The 27,357-nt window shown below is 39.0% G+C and overlaps 1 protein-coding gene across 1 annotated transcript; it reads right to left on the bottom strand.

Moving 5' to 3' along the window:
• Positions 1–262: 262 nt before the first annotated feature.
• Positions 263–23,061, bottom strand: SUCLA2 (succinate-CoA ligase ADP-forming subunit beta). The gene is made up of 11 exons (XM_042805979.1): positions 22,887–23,061; positions 20,758–20,941; positions 10,334–10,433; positions 9,969–10,131; positions 7,160–7,288; positions 6,565–6,703; positions 5,871–6,032; positions 5,645–5,787; positions 3,154–3,274; positions 2,759–2,847; positions 263–1,064 (listed from the first exon to the last, which is right to left on the bottom strand). The coding sequence occupies exons 1-11, from the start codon at positions 22,971–22,973 to the stop codon at positions 990–992; spliced, it is 1,392 nt and encodes a 463-aa protein (XP_042661913.1). The 5' UTR covers positions 22,974–23,061; the 3' UTR covers positions 263–989.
• Positions 23,062–27,357: the final 4,296 nt, after the last annotated feature.

Here is a 27,357-nt window from a genome sequence, read left to right as displayed (position 1 = left end):
TGCATATTTGCTTGTGCAGAGATCAGTTATGGCCAGTTCAGTAAGATGTTTTATGTGTGGTATCTGTCCAGGCTTTTCAATGCAGCGTGAGTTCACATCTTTTTAATCACACGATGCAACTGAAGGAGGAAAAAAAAGTAACGTATGTGCTATAGTAAATTTACTCCTAAAAAGCTTTTCACTTGCCATCTTAAAGTATGGTTTAATCCATGAGTATATGCAATTTATCAAGAGTGACATATAAAGAAAGACACAGTAGAAGTTTTGGGAGACATTTTATTAATGTACAATTTAATTAGCAATGTACAATAGACATTTTAATTTTCTATGTATTCTGTCTCCTTGAAGTTTGGTAAATGCTTGTTCATATATAAAACTACATGATGCTTTTTGGAAATGGTGAAAATCTAAGTGCTACAGTATATTTTGTAGTGATTAAACACGTTGTCCAGAAGAGTTACCAGCCACTTCAGTGAAGCACTTTTAAAAATGTTTCTGATCAAGCTCAAATGCATCTGTTCATAAATAATGATTGGTTTGCTCATGTCCATTATACTGCTAAGTACAACTGTCTCCAGTATAAAATACCGTTTCAATACATTTCTCCACATGGACAACTAGATAATCTAGTCATATTTACTTTTAACAAAGGCTGATACAAATTTACAAGTAAAGTATTTTTAGAATTCATTCAGAGTAATTATTTTTCAATCAGAAGCTTTACTTTGGACAATGCAGAAGTATATTGCAAGTGACATTCTGCAGCAGAAGCTGGAGGCTGAAGAGTAACAACTAAGAAGAACTAAATATCAGCAATACACGCTTTTACAAGAACTCTGACCATTCTGAATGTTAACATTAAAGACCAGGAACTTCAGCTTGTGCACCTGCCAAACAATCAAACCCTCCACACAAAAAAAAATGAAAAATATCCCACAGAACACAGTATTTCAGAGAACATGTTAGACACCAGCATGACATTCCTCAGATCAAATTGGCAACTGAAATTTAACATCCACCTGAGCTTGTTTTGCTAAGCTTACTATTTCAGAGAGTTTCACCACCTGAAAAACAGAAAATAAAGACTTGATTTCAAACAATCCTAACATGAGTGAGCTGGACCGATCTTTTTAAATAAAGTAATGCCAGAGAATCATCTGCAAGATCTTAAGGAGGGTGGGATTATTACTTAGTCCAGTGCTTCTTAATCACTTTTAAACGAAAGATCAGTCTTTTAGAAAACATCCCACACAGTTATACAGTATCTGGTTCTCATTTACAAACAAATAACTTGATAACTTTATGTGCCACCTTGTTTTCTTGGGAGGCATTGGGATACCCACTCACAAGAGATTCTATATAATCTAGAAGCTATTTCTCCTCGGAGTTTTTGCTGCAAGCATTTCTGGATCTTATTTTGATACCTTATGGAGCCTCAACTTCTCTTGCATAACAGCTCAAAACCTCTATGAATTATTCCCTGCTTAGAATCCAGTATTATAACTAAGTGGTTCTTTAGGGAAAAAAAAAAAAAAAAAAAAGATTCAGAACTATAAATTTCCCCATGATACAAAATCCACCAGATGCCTTCTATTTTTTTGCAGATCAAAAATTTTTATCTTCACTGTTGCTACACATTGGTAGTATGTTTTTCTTGTCCACATTGCCTAACTTCAAAAGCACCTAAAATACTAGCTAGCTAGAATAATTTACAGACAACTCTTGAATATTTAGGTAGAAGAAAATACTTATAACATCACTGGTTAAAACCACTGCTTTTAATACTGATCTTATTACTCTGATCTATCCTCATCCATTTTATACCACCCAGGGCATCATTTTACATAAACCTGTTTAAGGAGTTACCTGTGGGCAACATACAAAAGCAACTTCAATCCTTTCAAAAAGTGCTTCTACAGATAATTTCAGATTACAAAACTAATCATAACTTCATTTGCATGGCTCCATGATTCAGCTGAGAACTTCAGATTCAGCAGCAGGTTTAGAAGATGCATTATGTAGACGCAATATAGTTTAAAGATCCATATGTACTGCTAGGGAAGATTTCCATTGACCTAACCAAAGCTTGATCAACCTAGTAGGACTTAATACTATTCCTTAAAACAGAGGGCCATACTGTCAAGATAAGCAAAATTCTTCTTCCAAGCAATCCACAACTGCTTCTAGAGCTTCAACCACAGGAAACAAAGCAAAACAAAACACACACACACACAAAAAAAAAAAAAAAAAAATCACAACCAACCTGTCTGTATACCTGAACTTCTAATTACCTTATGAGGCAACAGGATGATCAACTATGTTCAGTTTTAATCATGCACACTGAAATATAGTGGTCTATCAGAGGAAGCATTACACTGCATTTTTCAGCTACCTCAATTTAAGTGTTTTCTTCCAATTAATAAAGCTAAGCTCTTAGCCATTCCCCTACCAAGCAAAGCAACTGATCTGGTCATTTACCTTTTTTTTTTTTTTTTAATCTATTTTTTAACCTGCTTTTCGGGGGGGGGGGGGGGGGGAAGTCCCCAACACAGAAATTTCTGGGGTATAATAGCTTCTGACTGTGTAGTTCTCCTTAGAAAATATGTACTTACTAATTTGTAGAACGTTTCCTTCAGGCCCTGATAATAACTGGCACTGTGACTTATCCTCAGCTACCTTTAGTTGACTGAATAGAGTTTCAACTTTTCTGCAACAGGTGCTATGTTCAGAAAAGAATATTCATAAAAAGCGATCTTACCATTTTTGCAGCTTCATCCAAGTCATCACACGCAAGGATTTTGAGGCCACTAGCTGTTATTAAAGCTTTGGCATCATCAACTCGTGTACCTTAAACAGATAAAATGCCACTCTTATTTAACAGGAGACTACTACTATCAGAGTATTCTCACATTTTCTAGGAAGCCTGTTTCAAAAGTAAGTCAGTGAGTAAATCTAGAAGACAACAACTTTAGTAATTATATAAGCAGGAAATCTCTTTTTATTAACTTGCCTATTCTCACCATCTAAATTTCAGGTTTGCCTTATTGTTCCATAGTCTTCAGCTTACAGTCAACTTATTACCAAATCTATAAGCTCAAGAACATTTGTCAATATGGACATAAATATATTTAACATGTAATAAAGCACACTCACCTTGCAACCGTACCACAATAGGTATTTTTAGGTCCAAATCCTTTACTGCCATAACAATGCCTTGTGCTATCACATCACATCGCATAATGCCACCAAAAATATTTACCAGAATAGCCAGTACCTACAGAATCAATGACAATTTTCATGTTAAAAATGGCCAGAGCCACATCAGATAAAAGCACCACTCATCCTTTCAGCCTAAGGAAAATTCAAGCTCTGTAAATGTAGTAAGGGACTCTGCAGAAGACAGGGAATATTTCGGTTCTAGGAAACATCAGCAACAAAAGTACAGTTCTATGAAGTCACATACAGCACAACAGTTACTTCAAGAAAACCCTATTGCAAAAATGCCTGCCCCAGGAAACTTCCACTTGTCCTTCAATCCAACATGAGTCGCAGACAGTAGCCATTTCTCTTATTCACAGCATCTACTCTGCGTAGCTGCATGCAAAGACACACACACACCCATTTTCTGTACAAAATCAACACTGTACATTACTTCAGAATATTCTGAGCATGATTAATAAAGAGAGCGGTTTGATTTTCTTCAAGCAAATCAAATGGGCAAAGCTTGAAGACATTTAACAATTTGTCAACTGTTTATCTTTCCATTTCTAGCATTACTCCAGCAGAGGTGCCTCCCCCACTAGTACCTCCATTTATTGAAGAATCCATGCTAAAGAACACAAAATTTACAAAACTAATACACAAGACACTTCATACAGCTTAAAAGCTAGCATGCTTAGAGGTAAGCTATCTGAAATATGACTGAGCCTGAGGTTAATGGAAAGTCTGTTCCTACTCAAGTGGTGGAAAGGAGGGGTAAAAAGATCATGGTGAATGATGGAATAATGAAGGAGCAAAAATGGGTAGACAGTCTCAAAGGGCAGAATAAACTTAAGACAAAACATTAACATGCAACTGGTTAACAAACAGTAGCTTGGTTCTCATTGGCTTGCAATTAAGACTAGCTCATCTGTGTGACATTGTTCTTGCTCCTTCTACTAGTGGGACTGGCACCCCAAAAGGCTGTTCCAAACAACCCCTGAACTGAACCCAGAGTGCCAGCCAGAATGCAGTCCATGACACCAGTGGGCTGTACTGCTGCTTGACTTTCAGCACCAGGAATCCCAGCCAGTCATCACTTTTTGATAAAATGGTCAACAGCTGAAGGAAGGCAGAAAGGGAAAGATATCTTAAGAAGTCTTTTTGGACAGCCTCTGCCCATGCATAAGCAGAGAATCGGCATTGCAAGAATTTATTCCAAACCAACAACCCCCAAATTCTTGTCTCTTCTCTCTGTAATTCAGGTGCTCTGTGCCTGTGTCCCTGACTTTTCCCTCGGTTTTGTGAAAGAAACTTTATGATGAATGACCGAGGGAACTGAAGTTGTTTAGTCTGGAGAAAAGAGGGCTCAGGGGAGACTTTATCACTCTGAGGTGGGTGTCAGTCTCTCTTTCCCAATTAAAAAGTGATAGGATGAGAGGAAATGGCCTCAAGTTGCGCTGGGGGAGGTTTAGATAGGATATTAGAAAAAAATATCTTCACCGAGGTTATCAAGCATTGGAACAGGCTGCTCAGGGAAGTGGTTGAGTCACCTGGAGGTATTTAAAAGATGTGTAGACATAGTTTAGTGGTGGGCTTAACAGTGGTAGGTTTACAGTTGAACTCTATGGTCTTAAAGGTCTTTTCCAACCTAAATGATTCTTTGATTCTATAATACTCTTGGAGAGTGTGTCAGACCCTGCACTTGTTTACAAAAATCTTTCCAGTGGGGAAAAGAATGTAACATCATTCACTATTTGATTATGGCCCTTCCAAAGATGAGCAAGTGGTGCGTGAAATTCTGGTGCAAAACTAGCGTACCGTTACCAGGTCCAGCAAGTCACTCCCACCTTTTTCAGTTACCTCTTTTTCATATTTTTCTTTCTCTTTAAAAAGTCCGAGACTGCCATCGAGTTCCCACTGGGATAAGCATCTCACTACAGACCATCAATCCAGTGCTTGCATTGTCTTTCTGGGATGGTAAAGCTCTTCCTCTATTTCAACCAATTTGTTATTTTATTAATATTCAAACATTTCCGATAAACTTCTGAGAGGATAAAACATCAATGCCCTTCCAAGCCCATTACAAAGTTATTTTATCTTATATTGCATATCGTTAGTACCTTAGAAACTTGTTTGTTCACAGTACAGTGAATATTCAACTCTACAACTCAGAAAAAACAGGCACAAAACTGACCCAGCTGAAAAATGGGCCCAAAAGCCACAGACGAAGAACCTATTTTTAAAAAAAGGGAAAAAAATTCAACAGGTTTTCAGGCTTTCTTCATTTGCACCAATATTAAAAGCTAACATCTCCATTCTCTTCCCTTTTTAATTCTATGCTTATAAAAGCATGTTTTCTGGAGAACACGCACTAAGCACTGTCTTTCAATTCATAGCCTGTTTTACCACTGTGTAGCACCTTGATAGGACAACTCTTCCTCACCTTTTTATCAGAGGTAATAAGCTTAAAGGCTTCTGTCACTTGCTGCACTGTAGCACCACCACCAACATCAAGGAAGTTTGCTGGAGTTCCACCATGAAGTTTAATTATATCCATTGTGGCCATAGCTAAACCAGCACCATTGACTATATGAGAAAATAAAGACAAAACTTAGGAATTCATTTTATAAATCCATTAGGTCATTTCAAATTCATTAAATAGAACATACCTAAGCAGCCTATGTTTCCATCCAATCCTATATAGTTGAGATCTGCTTTTGCAGCATCCCTGTCTCTTTGATCTTCCTGTGTCCAATCCTGCATATCAAAGATCTTCTTCTGACGATAGGCTGAATTACTGTCGAAGTTTATCTTTGCATCCATACACATCACTGAAAGGAAAAAAAAAAAAAAAAAAAGCAACCATCATTTTAATGCTAGAATAACACCTCAACTGCTACATGAGTATGTTACGGTATGTTAAGTCAAACTTGGCAGCTAGCTCATGCAGTCCAAACTTAAAAGTTCTGCTGAAAAGACACACTTAGTACTGCACATAAATACAAGAAGCTCTCCAGTTTACCCAATCAGTTAAGTTCCTTTAACTGCGCAAACAGGGAAGATAACTGTATTTCTTGAGACATTCTAAAACCAAAGAAGCTTACAACAAGCTGTTTGATAAATCTGGACAAATTGCACTTCAGTAATTCGTATATAATTAATCTCTACAGAAGGTGTCTGGCTTGGGGTTTTTTTACTCCCTCTTAGTGTTCTGCTTTTAGATTAATAAAATATAATTAATATTTATTAATGTAAAATTAATAACCTCTTGCTGTATACATCTGAAGCTTTAGCAATGTGAAGCAACTAAGATTTACAAAAATGTCAAGCTGTTACATGAAGAATATGAAGAAGAAACATTACCAACTCCTGATGAATCTTCCACCATAGGATTTATTTCTATCATGGTAGCATCATATTTCAGAAAGAGATTATATAATTTGATCATATTTTCAGCTGCTTCATCCACCAGATTAGGAGGAAATCCCATTTTTTGGGCAAGCTGAAAGTAAAAGATTGGTTATCAGTTAAATGATGCTCAGGGTTTGATTTAGTTACAAATTAGGAATGTCCCAGTTTAGCTATTATTTCAGTGTCAATTGAATTTGTAGATGTAGAACCTCTCCTGTCTTCCTGGAAAGAAAAAAAAAAGTAACTCTTGGGTCTGAAAAGACTGTTTTCAATACAAAAAACACTGCACTTATCCTAAAAAAGAAATAGTAAAAAGCCAGCATCATATGCCTTTAAAGAGCTATATAAAAGCTAGATAAAGCACTGCCATGCAGAGTAGGATTTACATAGACTATCACCTGAAAATACTAAAATATCCAGTTCAAATGTTTCAAAATGTCCAAAGGGCTTAAGACAACTCAGCAGGTTGAATGCATGCACACTTTGCAAAATTTAGAAGCAACCCTCCCATCCTCACTAATGTGTACTTTTCCACATTAACAATTACCCTAACAGCTTGCTCCTTTTTTATGCCTTCTACTATATCAATGGGCTCCTTAATTATCGCATCAGGATTCTCTGCAGCAACATCTTCAATATTAACACCACCCTGAGAACTGCCTATCAGCACAGGACCCTAGAACAAAAAGAAGAAAAAAAAAAAAAGCGTAAGTAATTTTGTACCACACAATTGAAACTTAGTTCTTCCCATAAGATATCTCACAGCAATAAAACCTCGTTGTTAGCTGGAAAATTTTTTTATTTCAGCATTTTACTTGTACGCTCTGAGGAGAATGTTACTACCTATCTATATAAAACTTTTTAATAATGCCTTCCAAACTTTAAGGTGTATGTTGGGTTCTATTTCTTTATAACAGGGAAAACTTTCCTTTGTATACACTGCAGCAACAGAGCAATTACCACAGACATTCCGGTTTTGAATTTTTATAGAAAGCTTCAACTTAGTAATCATATGCATTTTACCTTCTAGGTTGTCACCAGAAAAAGAACAGCCTTCTCATCTCACCCTGACACAAACACACACTGGATGCCAGGCACTCATTTATTCATTCTTCCATGTTCCAATTCCAAGGACAAATCTAGGTCTGCAGAACCTAGTGACAAACTACTGGAAACTATTCCTGTTCAGTACCATCACGAAGCTCAATAACCACAGCCATCATTGAAAGCAAGTCAGAGTTCTGATGAAACAGCACTCAATTATTCAACAATAAAAGAAATTAAGAAACCACAGAGATTTTTTTAAAAAAGCTATTTCAATATCAACAAAAACATCAAGGACTCGCTACCATGGAACCTAAAAATCTCTCCCCATGGGCACAGTCCTCCAGTTTACAGTAAAGACATACTCACTTTTTATCAGCTCATCCTACCTTCCCTTATCACTACCAGTGCATGGATTATAACAGCTGGTGTACAAAGGCAGCATTTCATATCAGCACACATCTTGAACATTAAACAGCCTTATAACTGTTGACAATTAATTACAGAAAGTGTGACACTGCCATGTTTGACAACCACACCACTCCCATCACCATCCTTCCAAATGGAAACATATAGATGGTTAATTATCCTACGTCTTACAGCAAGGCTCAACACAACGAACATTTCTGGATATTCGTATCCTGAACAGTCAGGAAGATACAAACACATTATAAAAATAACTGATTGTTTCACAGAACTGACCAAAGTGAACAATTTTGCTTAAAACATAAGAAGTCTTGCCCTATTGGCAAATAACACCCAAGATACCAAGTTCCACTTTCAACTATTTCACACTTTTCCCCCCTTAAAGGAAGAGGTTTGCAACAACGTCAGTACACACTGTGTGCTATTCAACCTTCACACTTCATTCTTTTGAAAAGCATTTCCTCATCATAAGCATCCCAGAGAAGTTACAGCAATTACAAGCACATCTAAAAAAATGACTTATAAAGTCAGCAGTAAAAGTAAAGCACATCACTATCAAAAGACTAATTCACACAGTTGTGCTTAATATACACTAACAAGATTTAGGTTTTTTACACAAGAGCAAGAACATGTCAGGAAAATACGTTTCCCTTCTTTATCTAATTTGCTTAAATCACTTACAGTAAATTTTATTTCCACAAGGAAATTGCTTACACAATTTTAAGGTTATAAAATCCAGCTATTTACAGTATTTTAATGCCACCTTGTGGTAAATCTGGGATGTGCGTTGCACATTTGGATCTTCCCTGCTTTATTACAGAGTACAAGGGAATGTAGGTGCCCAAGTCACTTAATTGTACTGAAACCCAACACAACTGATACTTTCCTATCAGAAAGAACACTACAGAGGAAGAACAAATAGGATATTTAACTCCTAATTTTGCAACAAAAAAGTAAGACTACTGTCCTCATTCCTCCACAGAAAATTATTTCATGCTCCTGACAGAGATGCTCCTCTAATTACCAAGAGCAGTGTCTCTGCAAACTCTTAAGCATCTGGATAGACCAAACTCAGTTTTTGCTGAGCTTCAGAAAAATCAAGTTCCAAGACCTGCTTTACTGAAGCTTTGTTGAAGTTATTTAGCAATTAACGCTCTATGCTCCAAAACAGAACAGTCTGTCAGAAAATACACTGACACATTTCAGTAACTGGGTTTGAACTGTAGCCTAAATAACTATATACCCACACATACACAACATACAAGCAGGAGAGACTATGGCTTTTATCTTTCTGAACGCTCTGAAGACAGATCTCTAGGCCCAAATCTTCCTAGCAGTTCCTGAATAGTATTGGCATAACAAAGCTACCAGCATTCTCAAAATTGAGGGACACACCTGTGCACCTCTAGGAACCTCCACACATTGAAGATAAAGGATGTTTGATTTATCCAGGACCACTGACTCTCCAAAAAAATATTTTTACTAATGTTGTTCCTGACACTCATAGTGTGTTCATGTACATGCACACACATAGCTGTATTTTTAAACTAAACTCTAGTATGAGCATCTGGTAGATAAGTGCAAACTAAAACCACAATAGAAATAACTCCCTCATTCCACCCATCTCCCCTTCAGCCATATGACTCTGAACTTCAGTTGAGGCTACTAATATTTATTATTCCTTAAATTTAAATTGCAGCATTACATTTTCTAAGCATTTAAACACTAAGACAATCATATAGTCAGAGATACTAAGAAACAAAATTCAGCTCATATGTATTTCTGATTTTCAAAAGCAAGTGACCAGTACAGTAAATGTTTTTCTTGGTTTTTGAATTCAGCTATAACGAGTTAATTAGATTACTTCTATTTCTAATATTACTCACTTGAAAAGACCTTTCCATTGTTATTGCAAAATAGTATTCTCTCCTGGGATATCTGCGCTCACAGATAAATACTTGGTTGCATATCCTGCCCTTTTCTCCTGTCTGCTTGGTAAACAACTTCTTTCCAATCATTTTGGAGGAGATATCTTTTGCTTCTTCTGGACTAGAATAAAAGAAGCTCAGAATGTGACAAAGAAACTGTTGGAAGAACATAAGTAGCACCAAAAAAAAAAAAATCTTATCTAATTTTTGTTATTTTAAGGTTAGTAATTAAAACACTGATTTTAAACTAAGCAATAGATTCAATTCATAATGTGAAACCTTGAAGTTTTTCCATTTGGTTGGATAATTTAGAAACAACTTACGAAAAAACTATTTTCACTCCTCCTTTGAGGCCACCTTCAAATGTTCCTTTTCCTCTACCACCAGCTAAAACCTGTGCTTTTACCACAAGATCCTTTGAACCTAGAATGAAAGAAAACCCAAAATTTGTCATCTGTGACGACTAAAACAAATGGCCCCAGGTAGAACAATAAAGGCTGTTTTCACTTTATCCCCCTTCTCCACCCCCACCCCACCCCAATTTAAAACACAAATACGTGAATCAAAGACCATATTGTAACTCACACAGGTTATTACAAAAGTCTCAAACCATCCACAAATTGCAGCCTTAGGCTGTTCCGTGACCAAATGTATCTTTAACACCTGTTTGAATCACGAATGACTAAGCACCCAGTAAGAAATGGTTAGTATCTCACGGACTATTAACAAGATGAAACTGAGCATCTAACACACCATAGCCCAAGCCTTTCCTCAAACAAGTAGAAATACCCTAGATCTGTAACCACTATCTTCTCAGCAATGATATGTAACTATGGCACTTACCCAAGTCAACTTGCAGGTCCACTATGGCTTCCATCCAGCAGAGCACTGATGCATACGCTTGAGTGCTTTGCAGAAGTCAGAGGCCTAAGCAAATCCACTATTTTTCCCAGAGTAGGCAGAGTAAGCCCTTTAGTTGGCTTTAACTGTTTAAAAATCCTTTACAAAATATTCTTCTAGGTAGGGGAGACGTTGCATTTGGGTTTAAAAAGTAAAGTATGAGAATATAATCAAAATCAACTGGGATATTCTGAAGTCCCATTAAAAGACAAAAAGCAAACAGTTCATCAAGTCATTTAAGGTGATAAAGGAAGAAAAACAAAAACCTGAGTTATTATTCAAGTTCAATTACACTGAATACACTGCAGAGTGCAGCTAGACTGCAAGATGTTGAGCTGCCGCATTCACATTTGTGCGGCACATCCCATTTTTTCCCATGCCACCACTAGCTGAGCCACCCTGGTCTTTCCGAGAAAAGACAGAACTTCCTGTTCTCTTGGATGTGAAAAGGCTACCATAGAAAAGCCTGAGAAAAAATAAGAGTACTCGAGCAAAACTAGCCACTATGCATACTGAAAAAGACTATGGCAGACAAAAAAGTTGTGTGGATTCCTTTTCTGACCTGCATCCTGCCTGGCCAGATGTCGTGGTTTAACCCCAGCCAGCAACTAAGCACCACCCAACCACTCACTCACTCACAGTGGGGTGGGAGAGAAAATCAGAAGGACAAAAGTGAGAAAACCCGTGGGTTGAGATAAAGACAGTTTAATAGGTCAAGCAAAAGCCATGCACGCAAGCAAAGGAAAACAGGGAACTCATTCACCACTTCCCACCAGCAGGCAGGTGTCCAGCCATCTCCAGGAAAGCAGGGCTCCAGCACGTGTAACAGTGGCTCGGGAAGACAAAACACCATCACTCTGAACATCTCCCCCTTCCCTCTTCTTCCCCCCAGCTGTATATGCTGAGCATGACACCATATGGCATGGGATATCCCTTTGGTCAGCTGGGGGGGGGCAGCTGTCCCGGCTGTGTCCCCTCCCAACTCCTTGTGCACCCCCAGCCTGCTCGCTGGTGGGGTGGGGTGAGGAGCAGAAAAGCCCTTGGCTCTGTGTAAGCACTGCTCAGCAAGAACTAAAACATCCCTGAATTATCAACACTGTTTCCAGCACAAATACCAAACACAGCACTATACTAGCTACTCTTGAGGAAAATTAACTCTACCTCTGCCAAAACCAGCACACCTGATAAAATTAAACTTGCGTAATATCACAAGCTAAGGTGGCTATAAGCAAAGGGAACGTTCAAGTTACTATTCCCAGCTAGCTACTTGTGGATTTTACTTCTCGACTGTCTACCTAACAACAGATCTCTAAATTCACAACTGATACTATGATCTTTGGCACAAGAATCATGAAGTTTATAAGCACACAAGTATATGCTGATTTACTATAGTCTATTATCTAATATTTAACTCAGTTCCTGAACTATTTTTTACAGCTACTGGCAATTAAGTTAACAGGCTTTATGGAAGCCACGCAAAACAACACTTTCACACAATTACTTTAAGTACAATGCTTGTTTTACAAAACACTAAGCGTTTTGTATTAATAAGATTATAAATAGTAACTTCATGGACAAATGAAGCCACATACTCGAATGTGTGAGCTTAAAAATATAGTTCCATCCATTTGAAAACAATTTACTTTGTGCGTACGTACAAATACAAAATTTGGAGGAACATGACGTGTTAGTATAAGAGAAAGAAGAAAATTCTTTCTTTTGAGGAGATTTAAAAACAAAACAAAACAAACAAACAAAAAAAACCTAACACACTCTCTTTCTCACGGATGATCCACCTGGGCTCCTTCACAATGATCTGAAGTGACTCAAATACTTCAGGTTTAAAATATTCACAGCATTATTTTGCTATTTTGAGCTTTCCATGGAAGTTTTCTATCTTACAAAGATTCAGAACGGATATACTTAGTAGTCAAGACTAAGAGATTTAACTTACAGTCCACTAGGAAGTTCAGAAGAGAGAGTCCTATTTCTCCACCCTTCTTTTTATCTCCTACACTAAGCCCAGGAGGGAGAAGCTGCTTCTACAGAGCTTCTCTACAGAAGAACAAAAAAAAACAGAATCTGAACAAGTCAGAATCAGATGCCAACTAAAGCTCTGGTAAGATCTCAGCTGGAACATTACGTTTAGCTCTGGGCATAATAATAAAAGCAATTTTCAGTGGGAAAGACTGGTTACTAGGATGATGACTGAAATAAAAGAGCTTACCTTACAAGAAGGGACTAAAAAGAGCTTGGCACTTTTTTAAATCGGTCAAAGGAGAACAAAGCAAGAACATGATTACAGTCTGTAGCCATACCCGGTGAGGGACAGAGCAAGAACATACAACTACATGTACATCAAACATACCATTTCCTGCTCTACACCAGCCAAAACCAGAAGCCACCAATCAAGGGAAGTCAGTTTTAAAAAGGTGCAAGAAAAAGACACTCCTTGACACAGAAGATAGTGAAGTCTACCAGAAGACATGAAGAAAGGAGATTCGAAAGGAACTGGGCAGAGATGTTCCCTCTGATATTCCTAAAACAACAGTTATGAATGCTGGGGGGTAATGAGGGGTATGGACTGCAGAAAATAGCCAGGCTAACAATCTCTCTAAATAGCACGTTCTTTTGCCACCTTGAGAGGCAAAGTATTGGGCTAGATGGACCACTGCTCTGAGCCCACAGGGTATTTCTTAAGAACTTAATTACTAGTCACGATTACACCTTGGCAACATATAAAGACATCTTGGAAAAAAACTGTGTGAGAAACAACTTTAAACTTTTTGCAATCAGTTTTGGCCATAAGAAAGTTGTCATTGGACTATTCCTTATGCAACAGAATACAACAATTGTGGCATTAAATGAGCAAGATATTAATAATTTGTAGTTTGTTTTCCTACAACACTGCAAGCAAGCGAGCCACTTGATTGCATAAACACATAACACTTCAAGGGTTGTTTGACCAGCTATGTTTACAAGCAATTGAGATGCATATATGTACCTGAAACAAAATTTATGATAACATCTTCTGAGACAACCTTAACTTAACCCATGCAGAAAATCTGTTGTTCAATAAACACTTTTTTCCTGTAGGTCCCATTTAAAGTGACGCTAAAACGGGAGGACAAATGTTTGGTCACTCACCTCATCTTACAGCAGCAGCACCACCACACAATCCTACACAGCAGAGAACTGCTGATACAGAGTAACCCAAGAAAAAATTTAGAAACCAGCAGCTAACACAGTTTTCTATTCAGTATCACCAGTTGTGCCCTTCTGTTTTTCATACACTGCTTTGAAACACTGCTAGGCTTTTGCTTCAATGAAAAAATAACTGTTTCTGCCCTAGAGCAGGCATCCACATACAAAGTTAGGGCAGTTTATGCCAGCCAACACTACACCACACCAGATGTCCTACCCTGCCTCCTGTCCTCAGTTTTTCACTCCAGACTCTGCTCTTGTGCCAGCATAAGCATTTGCACGATCATGCCTTGAAGCGTATCGGAAGAGTGACACCACTGAAGGCAAAAGCTGATCCAGCAGACAGTACTTTTGCAAGCTTCTGCCCCGTGTGACAAGCACACACACACAGGGACACTGAGGTGAGCAGGACAGAAAGCAGGACATCTGTTCTCAGCAGCAGTAACAAACTGTAGAGCCTTAACACAGGGCACTACAACAAAACAAACAACAAACCTTGAGTACAGCTAATCTCTCAGGCAAGCAAGCTACAGACCAATTCACAAAACTCAGAACAGGCGTTTGTTAAGAGCTATATTTCCATATTAATGGCAGTTAGCACTAAAAGTATATGTAAGTAAAACAGCCTGAAAAGAATCAGGAAATATTTAGAAAATTAGGAGTGTATATCAACGAGAACAGATACCTGAAATCAGTAGAACACTGAGTTAGCATCTATCTGTTCAAGACAACAAAAATCTATACAGTACTAACACTACAGGTTTCACCTTCAACAATGACTTATTACTACACTGTGAAAGACTAATAAATCCAGCAAACAGCCCGATCTTCATTTCTAGCAATACTTATAGCTCTTTCTCGGAAGGAATAATTCTGATTCCATAACCTGAGCTTTCAAACTGGGAGAAAAGTCTCTTTCTCCTTGCATGCATGCACTGATCTGTGTAAAATACAACCTTATGGTAAGTTTATTAAAGAGGCAAGAAAGCCTGTTCCACTGTATCTCTGACATTCTCTGTGCAAGTATAAAGCCTGATGATGAGGGCAGACAAACTTTATTGAAATGTTCTGCTTTATATGTTTCCATTCTGACTTTTGTCAAATTGCTTTCATTGCCACTTCTCTGCCCAATATTGACTGCAGCGGCAATACTGTTTTCCACATATTATAAACACCTTCATAACAATGCAAGCCTAATGTGTTCTGACAAAACAGACAACAGTAAAAGGCAGTGACAGGTTAATAACACAAGCCCCAGTCAAGTTCTCAACTACCATTCAGTTGCAAGCTGACTCGGAGAGAGAGAGAGAGAGAGAGAGATCCATAGCTTTTGCCTCAGTTACTCTGTAATTAAAAGTTTTTCATTTCAGGAAGAATATTTCTCCATTTAGAACACAAACCTTTTTGTTGTTGTTGTTGCACAGATATAATAAAAACTCTAAGTTTAAACAATATAGTTGTATTTACTGGGATTAGTGAGGGAAAAAATGGGCTTGTAACTAACAATATATTATCAACACAAGACTCAACATGAGAGATGAAGAGTACACCAACTCTAACTCTGCCAACACAGAGTATCTTTTCAGAGTATACTGTCTGCATTTTGTTAATAAGTAGAGTTGTTTAGAATTTAACTTCAAAATTACATTTTGTTAGCATTTGAAACTTTTGAGTGTTAGAAGAATCACTGCATGCAGATCAAAAGTCTGACTACTGAAATAATTATGTGCCAGGAATCTTCATACATTCACTGAAAGGACCATACCAGTCAGGAGAGCAAACAAGATGTTTTGCTATTACAAAATATTATTTTCTATACAAACACTTCCTGACATTTATCAACTGCATCAAGTTTTTCATCAACTCACAGGACAGGTTCGGCTTTGGCAATACCTTAAGTTAAGCAATTAAAATACAGCGGTCAAAATTTGAACCGGCTGGTTAGATGAGTTATTTGAATTAATGAATTATCATTAACAACATGCCAGACTACCAAGGAAGCTGTGCCATACACTAAGGAGAAAACCACCCCAGCTTTTGTGACACAGTGCCTGGAATACTTATTCTTCTGAAGAGCTAGTAAAGAAAAACTAGTTACCTAAGAAAATCATTGCATGCATTGTACTAAACTTTGGTTTCTGACTAAATCGAGCCTGAGATCAAGAAATCTAGTTATAAATCTACCCAGGTTTACGCATCACGTTTGTGGGTTTTTTTAAAACATATACAGGTTATATGTTTAAGCAATAGGCAGAAAAATAAATTAATAACATTGACAAGAACTTAAAAGATCTTAACACTGAAAAGAACTTAAAAGTTCTGAAAAGAAACATCTATAAATCACAGCACTGTCTGCAGGAACACAGCCGAGCCAATTACTTGAGTCATTCTGTAGAAAGCATACCAAAAAAAGATCAGACCTTATAAGCCTCACTGGTAAGGAGATGAACTAGGTCTCTTAAACTACAATAGCAAAATTAGCAGCAGACTCCATTGCTTTCAGTCTCCTTTCAAGAACTTTGTTGCAGGAAGGTGAAATGTTATGCACTCAGCTTCTCCACACCTCCTATTCTGTATAGCTTTTTATTTTACTAAAATCTGACAGTCTGATATGAGCACAAAGCCGTGGAATTCACTATTTTAAAATCCTAAAAAACTACTGGAACACAAAAGCTGCTTCAAGATACTAATCCTTTATAAGTCTTACCTCTCAAATCATCATGAACAGAAATATATGCTATAAAAGAAAAGCAGACTTTTCTACAGGCATACAATATGTCACTCCCACACAACTTTTAACACAGGAAGGTGTCAGGAAGCATCAAAACTTCAGTTACAGCAACACATACACTTTCACAGATGTTGTCTTAAACACCAATGCTAAGCATTTCAAAGAGTGTGTTCTGCTGAGCTATCTTCTATCACACTGATGAAGCATCTGTTCTTCAAGAAATAGTCTTTAGGTTCGTTAGTCATGTTCTTGATAATAAATGCGTATCAGCTTCTAAATCAGTGCTGGTCACAGTGCTAGCTGGAATGCATGAACTGGCTGAAAGTAAACCATAAACTTAGAGGCAATCATCAAGACATACTGCAGCCTCTTATCAACACTCGTTTTTTCAAAATTTAAGATGCTCATGTAACATACGAAGAGCCACATATTGCAAAGCCTAGAAACAACTAAAAATACTTTTTTTTTCTTTTTTCTTTTTTTTTTTTTTTTTTTTAATCAATGAAGTTTTTAAAGGCTTCATCAGATACAATGCTTCTTTCAGTGGCACAAATAAGATCTGGAGCTCTCAAATTAAGATAGTGAATTACTGGAGGAAAAGTGAACAAGCAGTGACATTTACAGGAGGTCCAAACCTACTCCCAGGGACTGAACTACCCAGAAGTAGTTATTTTAAGAGAGTAATAGATTCATGAACCAACACGTGATAACAGTTTACTTGAAATGGGATGGAGGGCTCTTTACTGGGAAAAGCTGCTTATGATAAGTAACAAATTTCAATGATGACTCACAACAGCCCAACAAATATAAAAAGATAAAGCTGTATGCAAACCAATGTATTAATTACAATGGCCTACCTTCCCATGACACAACAGAAGATTTTCAAACAATAGAAGCAAAACAATAATCATTTGCAGAACCTAGCTAGAACGGAAATCTGAGTTGAAAACAGCACTTTAAGAAATCTGAGAGCTGCAGCAAAAATCAAATTTTTAAAAGAGAGCAAAAAAATTGTTTTATTTCCATAAGACTCAAACCTTAAATTATCTGTCATCATTGCTCAAAAGCTGTTCACAGCATCTAATTTCATCTCAGTTTCCTTTAAAAAACATTAGAAAAATGTTACAGGGAAGAAAACAATCCAAGCTTAAATACTGTATTTTACTTCACATACATTTCAAAATTACTTCATGTACAGGTAAACAATCTGCTCTCCTTAGTACACTTCAGTCTTTAGCAGAAAAAATATTTAGTACAAGAAAGACTGGAGGGATGGAGAAGCAGTAACCTTTCTGGCTTCCAGACTATTTCATCTAACTTCAGACCTCAAGATAAGCATACCTTTGAATGAAATACTAGCAAATTTCATTATTTTTGTGATTTAAAGAATATTTAGTGCACCCTTCCAACTAGGCTCCACGACAAACTGCAACATTCATATGCCTCAGCTTGATTCTACCACAGACTAGTTACCTTGCAGCAATAATCTTGGTAAGGTTAAGCTTTGGCTTTGTTCATGCAACAGGGTTACACTGATTTCGCTCCAGCCACAGCCAAATTACAATAATCTCTATTAATGAAAAGGTTGTATTTGTTATACAGCAGGATAAAAAGTTACCCGTTTCTAACTGAAGTGAGGTATTTGTAAAAGGAAAGAAATCCAATGCCAAAAACAAGTTTACAGAGAGCAGGTTTCTGACGAAAGGTTATCAGGAGCATGTGGATCAGCACTAGGGAGACTGAGCAAGCAGCATTACCAACTATTTGTGTAACAGTTTAGACAAACATTTGAAAAACCAGTTTAACACATAAGAAGAAGCAAAAGATAATCTCATATCTACTGACAACAACTCTTACACAACAAAAATAAACAACGAGCAGGTGGACAAGAAAAAGTGAGATTTTTTTTTTCATTATGCTAGAGATTTGGTTTGCTTGGTTTGGTTTAAGTACATACTAAATGAAAACTAGTGGGGAAACAGCTACAATAACAAAGAATTCCAGAATACTGGAGAAAATGATGATCTGTCACCATTCAGAATGAGTTCTGGACGATGTTTCAGCAATGCCTAAAAAAAATCCAGCTCCTTCAGTGTGTTGTCCTTGTGAGAAGTCCTCCCTTCCTCATCTCAAGTACCAAAGAAAGCCACAGCATCAAATACACACCAACTCAAAAGTATATGGCTGACAGCCCTGAATTCCTTTAGTCCAGGATGCTAACTCATACACTGCAGAACTTCAGTTTTCTGGCCCCCAAGGAACTGCAGAGAGTCGCATACTCCAGAAAAAAGGCACGCCTATGATGTCACATGGATGAGACAGCTATAAACCAGCAGTCTCAACTCCTCTCCGCACAAGGAACAAAACAAAGGAATCCTGATCTGCCAGTTTCCCTGCTGCCTATTAAAGAGCCACAGGCAAAGGCTGTCACGTTTGCATAACGTGGTTTTATGCAAATTACATTTGCATAATGTAAGCAAAGGGACATGCCCAATTTGAGAAGTTGAGATTATGCTACAAGCTCATTCTTAACAGGTGAGGGTCTGAATTTTAAGCCATTCTCACAACAGAAGCATTTTAACACCTTTCTTTCACACTAATGAAGCTATAACTTTGCATCATTTACTCTCTAGTGGGAACAAGACAACAGGTAGATCTCTGGGACATCAGATCTGAAGGAAAAGCAGATCTTCAATTCCTTTCTACATTACAAAGCAGCATAACTTGCTCTAGAAAAAAAACACAAAACTTATTTTCTTTTTCAGATCTCACCTCTTCCATTAAATATATACATGAAACTGAAGTGAATCTAACAAAACCTATAACCCCAGGAATTACTACAAATGTATCCACTTGGAGGTAAAAAGAGATTCAGGTATTTGCATATGAAAGCAGAATACAAGCAATGTCCTTCACTAAAACTGTGTGACAAGCCTATTACATTTTTTCCAGGGGTGAAAAAGCGTTAAACTAAAATTAAAAAAAAAAATCAGTATTAATGCCTCAAAAAATAGAAGCTGACTTCTAGATTACATCCAAATTAAAACAAAAAATTTTACTAAAACACATAGTAGGTAAAGTGACAAATTAATAGGCAAAGTCGAATCCAAAATTAAAGCTGAACTCTAAAGTATTTAAACACCAGGCAAAGGAGATCGGATCCTTTTTCATCAACGAGCCATGAATTTAGAGTATAACTACAAGCCATCAAAGTTCTCCCCTCCTGCATGAAGTAGTTGCCAGAATAGCACATTCAGAAAGGAACATGATTTTACTCTTCTTCTGCAGCCTAAAGGCAAGTATGCTTTGAAGCCTTACCTGTCACCACCACTGAATCTTCACACAAGATTTCCTCTAACCTTGCTTGAAAGCAAAAAGAAATCCAGGATTTGGACAAAGTAGTCTATCACTCATCTCAAAGAAGTTTAGGTAGTTGTATTAGTCTAGGTTAATACAATTTATACCTCACAAGTTACAAGACTCACAAGTTACAGGAAAAGTATCTGCAGCATTAGGGATATGGGAATGATGCTACTCCAAATATATGTTCACAGCCTTTAATGGAAATAGGACCAAGTCCCTCCCCACTGGAATTTCAGGGACACAGTTTAGCTTCATAAACAAGTCTCAATACACAACCGAGAGTGTCCTTAAAACTACATCACTTAACTGATTTCATTGTGTGCTTGCACACTGAGCTATCTTAAGCATTAGAAAACTTCAAATTAAGAAAACGTCAGCTCCAAAGTAAATACTCAAATCTGCAAGAAAGTTGCTTCACAGGAAAGGCTCTCTTAAAGAGAAGGTATATTCAGAACTCCAAGAAATGTCTTACCAGGAAAGACAGAAAAAGTAGTTACACCTTGTATCAATCCCATGCCTATATTGTATATGTTCTCTTTAATATTATACCTATTTCTTTTGCTATTTTGTAAGCTTCATCTGGTGTCCTGGCAACTAGTCCATGTGGAACAGAAATGCCAGCCTCCTGCAACAGTCCCATGCTCATGTATTCATGTAGTGACAGCCTCCTCTGTTGCTGCTGTTGCACCTGAAATCCATGATTACTGAGTATTCCTGGACTTCCGCCCAGTACCTGAAGGAAAAGAAACAAAAAGAAAACAAACAAAAAAAAAAGAACAAAGAACATGACTGTGTTGTGAAAAACTGCCCTCTTTGTTTAGGTTAAAAAAAGTCTACCTATTAAACAAGTAGTTCAGTGTACCAATGCAAACACCTGAACATTTAATCCTATACTTATTGTACAGTACCCTGCCACGTTAGTCATTCATCTCAAGTCTGATATTGGGTTTTCTCAGGTCTTACTGGGGCAGCAGGAAAGAGCTGGTGAAGCTGCTAGCACTGACAAGGACGGGCAGGGTTAAAATGCCCTTGAGTATGTAGTTAGCATTCGAGTACTTTAAGGAATATATTTGTAGGGGAAAGAACCTTGAAGAATTTTGGAAGCGTAAGAAAACTGAGAAAAACACACAGAATAGGTTCATTCAAAAGTTTTCGGAGGTTGACTCTGCCTGCTAAACTAAGAACTAAGCCCTGGGAAGGAGGGGCAGCAGAAACTATGTTACATCACCTTCAGTGGTTGTATGTAGTGAATTTAATTTTCTACAGAACAGACTATTCAGCCTTAATACGACTATTGTGAAACACAAAAAAAAATAGCTGTGACCCATTTCAAACATCTACACTGAATCAGAGGGTTGCCAAAAGTGCAAAAATAACATTTTAAATGCCAAGTAAAATTTAACATGCCTAATATTCAATCCAAGAAGTTCCAGCATGGAATAAGTCTCAATTTCATCTGCAAAAGTGATTAACTCCAAGAATTTGACAGATACTTTGTATAAAGTAATTCAGGGAGAAACTTATTTTGATTATAAAACATCAGAAGTGGTACTACATGAGCAATGCCTTTTTAAAAAGAACAGCTACTCATGGACTTTAAGACGACATGGATTTCCAAAGGGTACCTTGTAAAGTAACTGTATTTCATAACAGAAAATCTATCAACAGTAAAAGTAACAAATGTTTGCTGCATTTTTCATATTTTACTACATAGGAACAAGACCTTAATTTTATACACACACAACACAACAAACCCAATGAACTCAGCTAATCCATGAACACAGATTAGCACTGAAAGATTCGAGGTAAAAAGACTATAAAGCAAACTTACGTAAAAGCAAAATTTTGCGTTTACTTTAGTACGTACTATTGCCACAAGTACCACAAATATCAGCCTGTATTAGGTTGTTTTTAACAGACCGGCTATTGAAGGCTTTGTTTCATTTTAAATAAAGTCAGCATGCAGACAACACAAGAGCTTTACTACAGCGTTTCAAGACGGGGCCTATTTAGCCTCCAAAGGATTCCTTCTGCAAACGGGAGGCCCTTTCCTTGGCACGAAACCCAAGAGAGAAGCGCTGACGGCCGTAGCTGCTGTTTCTGGCACCGACTGCCCAGCCGGGCCCGGGAGGCTGTGCGTAACACGAGAGGGGAACTCAAAGCGACCTTCCCCCGTTCGTGGAAGGAGAAGAAAGCCGCAGGGAGGGTTACACACTTTCGACTCCCTAGCTCGTTTGTTCGCACCGCTTTCCAGGGGTTCTGCGGCCAAAAACAAGGCCACAGCCCGAAAAGGCACTGACAGGAAACAAGGGCTGGGACTGGGGAGATGAAGAGCTGAACGACGAGTTTACTGGCACGGCCCGACCCCTCGCCTGAGTAAGGTGACGGCGGCGCTGGCAACACCGGGACTCTCGAGGAAGCTATGGGAGGGAGGTTTGGAACGGGAAGGGAATCAGGCCGCGAAGACCTGCCCCAAGCAGCAAGAGCCGCTGCGGAGGGCCGCACGCCGCAGGCGAGCACACGGCTGCCAGCCCCGCCGCCGCGACCGGGCAGGGCAGGACGGTGACGGCCGCTCCCCCCACCGCCGCTTCGCAGGGAGCGACCCCGGCCCCGGCCCCGGCCCCGGCCCCGGCCCCGGCCCCGGCCCCGGCCCGCCCCCGCTCCCGAACGGCCGCTACCTTCGCCGAGGCGGTGCCCAGCGCGGCGCGGAGGCCGTTGCCCCTCAGCCCGGCCGACACCCGGCTGCAGATCATGGAGGCCGCCATCGCTGAGCCCCCCCCCCCCCCCGCTTCGCCCTCAGGTGCCCCTCCCGACGCGCATGCGCTACCACCGAGACGGGGTGGGCAGAGGGAACGGGGTGGGGAAGGAAACGCTCGCGCGGCTCCCCTCCCTCAATGGCAACCGCCCGCGGCGCGGGAGGGGAGGGGCGACTCTATGGTCTGCCGGGGCCACGCCCATGCCCAGAGCGGCCGTGCTGCCCCCTGCCGGGGCGGACTAAGCGTGGGCGGGCAGCTAAGCGCCTTCCCAAAGCCTCTCCTCTTTCAACGATTTTGTGATTGAAAATGGTTATTTCCCGACAGGGATCCTAAAAAGGGTTGTAATCCACCCACAACCGTCCCACGCACATCGGCGTCGGCTGGTGCCGTGTCTGTCCGACAGAAGGCCCCAGCACCTTTCTTTCATCCCTGCCCTGGTTCTGCTTCAAAATGGACAATTTATCAATAGTTTTACTCTGAGGAATTATTTTTCTTTTTTTTTTTTTTGGATTTCAGGGTGTCTTCAAACAACAGCTCAAACACATCCATTACTGAAGTGAACTGAAGGCCCAATATTTCTCAGTACTTATTCTGCTGTCCATCTTCACTGCCCCCTTACCAGGCTCTTCTGCCCATGACACAAAATCCGTTTCTGCCTCACACAGCTTGAAGCTGCATCTCCGCCTGTGCAATTTAGTATCTATACTTTTACCATGGTGGCCTTGAAGCATGTCACTAACGAACCTCAACAGGGGACAGACATCTCTGCAGAAACCAGTGAACAGATCTTGTGATTCACAAGGAGAATAAGTTTTTTCCTTTACAAAAACTCCAGTAATTAGGAAAATAGGAGTGGCCTGAGAAACTGGAATGAGAAATGTCCTCTACCAATAATAAGGAAGAATTCAGTTATTTCCTTACATCGTGAATGTCAGAGCTAGATCTGATTTGAAGAAAAGCCATGCCAGAGCTGTGATTCTCCTAAGTTTTGTAACTGTAATTATCTAATAACCAGACAAGTTGCATGTTTTTGTTCTGAAATTTAAAGTGCACTATCACAGCTTCTCCTCAGATGAGTATTGCAAAAGACAAAGTAAACATGGATCAGTTATTTTGCTTCTGGTCCTCTCCCGTCCTAGTGTTATTGTTACCTGTTAGCACTGCAGCGAGTTCAGCGGAGTGCTTAGCTCTGCACCTCTTATCTTCAGACCTGTAAAGCTGGAGAACATGTCACTGAACCTGTAAACAGCTGCAAATTTTTGATAGACCATCCAAAATTTTTCACCACAGCTGATAAGACCTCCTTCTGCCAAGAGGGAAAACAAAACAAAACAAAGCAAAACAAAACCCCCAACTTTGTGCTCTTTCTATCCTACGTACACACAGTGGCTCTTCACTAGTCACCAGAACTGCCCATGGCTCCATCACAGGACAATACTGGTATATCATTTCCACATGCAGACTTCAGGAAATCTCATCACTCCGGGAGACTCTGAAATGACCTCCCACCTGGAAAGGGGAAGAAAGGGTATGCAACAAAGTTTACAAAGGTGATGTAACGAAGCTTGGCAAAACTTAAAACCTTAAGCTTGAAAGTCCAAAGCTAGTGTTCAGAGAGAAGAACTGTCTGGAAACAGGACTTATGTCCTGACTCAGTTGCTTGCTACTGCAAAGAAGTCGGACAAATCTCTCTGGATTTATAATTCATCGAAGAGATGTAAAGCATTCAGAGTACAACTACTCTTGTTTCTTATTCTTCTCACTACAGGTGACTTCTTCCAGTTTGAAGATGAAGAAGGTTTTTACCTTATACATCAAAAGAAAAAATGTTACATGGTCTTGCAATACTGAAGGACTTCTAGAAGAATTGTGGCAGCTGCTGCCATTATCTATAGCCTGATACACAGCTGTATGGAGAGCTTTAATTATTTGGATGTTACATTGCCTGATTTCCTTCTCAGCTGTGAGAATGGGTCTAACTGGCATGCACTGTAAAAACGCATCAATTTCTGTCTGATCGCCAGTGCCACCATCTGGCTCAGGCTGTCAGTACAAGGTGTTCGAGAGTTAACACAACTCAAACCTTTAAAACATCAATTCCTGGAAATTACACATTCACCTTTTTTTCACCTTCTTAGAGAAACAGGAAAAGTTAACTGTCTTGGCTATAACCAGGCAAATTCTTAATTAGTCCAGTTAAACTAACTCAGGTTTGCATAAGCTGAGCCTAGTTCAATACATGACCTACAGTCGGAGAGATTGTGCAAGGGGAATGCACTGTAGGAGTCCGATAGATATCCAGATGTTTTGCCAAATCTCCAGAAAAAAAATATATATATATATAGGTTCCTTCCTATTCAAAGTTTAAAAATGTGATATTTCTTGCTAAAGTAGGAATAAGCTTTTTAACACAGATCAAGGACCTCTCTATATCTGTATTTAAGGCTATAAAGAAGGACAAAAAAGGTACATTGTGAATAATGTAGAAGGAGAAAAGATGTTTTAACCAACAGACAGCTGTCTGTGGCCAAATAAAGCATCCCAGAAGGCTCGGACATTCTGAGATAGATATGAATGTGCTTTATTAAGGATTTACTACATCTATCTAGTGACAATGGTACAATCTGATTTGTTTCCCAGACCTTGTAAGCTCCATTAGTTGCTATTTGAGTTCAAAAATATTAGGACAGAGGATCTTGCCAAGAAGGACATCTGAGTGAGAAAGCCAAAGCCCCTGCCAAGGCCATGAGTTTAGAGGGTAGAAAATTTTCAAGAACAAAAGAAGAGATTTAGCAGGGGCTTGAAAAGCATCCCAGTAACTGGGGAGGAAACCTCACTGAGCTTTCCAGAACACTTTTAGTTGAAGACAAGAGGGAGGAGCCTACTTTTTTGGTATGATAGGTGAGTAAACTGGTTTAGCTGCTGGACCAACCAAGGTCAGAGCAAAAAACCCGACTGGAAGCAAAGTGAGAATAACACTTCGGTAGTGTCTACATTGCTTTACGTAGCACATCTTGCAGCCAGTGAATTCTGTCTGCATTCCTTGTCTGCAGGAGTACCGTCATGGTTGACTCTGGATGAACTGCAGGTTGCTAAGGGGACCCTCAGGAGCATCTGATAACATGGATCTATTCACTGCACCCATTTGCAATATGAGCAGGTTATTCCATCTGTTGTTCCAATGACTGTCATATAGAAAAGGCAATCCAGGGTCCTTCCCTGAAGGTGCTCCAGTGTCTCTCCTGCGAGGATTCTGACACCTTCACCTGCCCTTGCAACAGGCATTTAATGTACGCAGCCTCAGGTCTGGATGGGTACAATTTTCTACAGTATGAACATTAAGCACCTGCTCACCGTCTCTCCCAGTACAAGAACTGGGAAAGACCAGGGAAGGCTGATAGGTGAAAGGTTCAATGTAAGCAAAGGGATTTTGTTTGCAAAAGTGATTTTTCACATAGCTAAGATGGAAGTTTACGTGGACTCAAGAAGAGTCTTGGTAGGTTTAAAGAAGAGAAACAAGAAGAGCACTAGTAAATCCACAGAAGCAAAGATGGGTATTTGTCCTGAGCTAATGGACACTTGTATTCTTCTGTCTGTCTGCCCTGGGATTGAATATGCCTGGAAGTTTCATAGGTGCTGGAGCACAATCCATCTTTGCCAGCCTATGAGTCACCCAAGGTCACTTAAAACATTAATGGCAGAGGTACAAATAAAACAGAATTGTCTCATCACATACACTAATTCTGATGATTCAGTCTTGTCTGTACACAGCAGAGCAAAGAAATAATTAACAAGCAATGAAGACAGTAGAAATCTCTCACCACAGTACAGCTCTAATTTGTCCTATTGCACTTGCATATGCACGTCATTAATTTCTACGAATTATTGTGAGGACAGTGACCACTTCTGGGCTGACAGCATATCTTGATGACAAACAGTACTCTTAATGGAATCAGATATGAATGATAATTCTATCACTGATATAAAAAAGAATATATCAGTATTGAAAAAGTACAGGAGCTCATGACAGCCAGTGAAGGTTATAGGAATCAACCTTTTCTTTTTTCCTCAGGTAGGCCCTTTCTGAAGTATGATATAGAAAGCAAGGATCTTCTGTTCTATGATAAGGAACTATGTAATGTAGAAAATCTCATAGGTTTCATAAATTCTGATAGGAAAAGGTAATAAAAAAAAATTGTTTGGAGTTTAATGTGAAGCTGGGATTGTGGAGAATGATGCAGACTATAAATTTATAATAAAGGCAGGGTAAGGGCATATGCAAAGGTAAAATATCCCTTCTGTTATCAAAATTTCCCTTCTGTTATTTGGAAACGCTTTCTTAAGTAGAAGGATCATCTGTGGAAATTCCAGTATTTCAGCTGAAGGTGAGCAG

This window comes from Tyto alba, unplaced genomic scaffold, assembly GCF_018691265.1.
Source record: "Tyto alba isolate M040663 unplaced genomic scaffold, T.alba_DEE_v4.0 Super-Scaffold_45, whole genome shotgun sequence".
Taxonomy (NCBI): domain Eukaryota; kingdom Metazoa; phylum Chordata; class Aves; order Strigiformes; family Tytonidae; genus Tyto; species Tyto alba.
The sequence above is the reverse complement of the archived record's forward strand: the minus strand, read 5'-3'. Positions and strand labels throughout refer to the sequence as shown.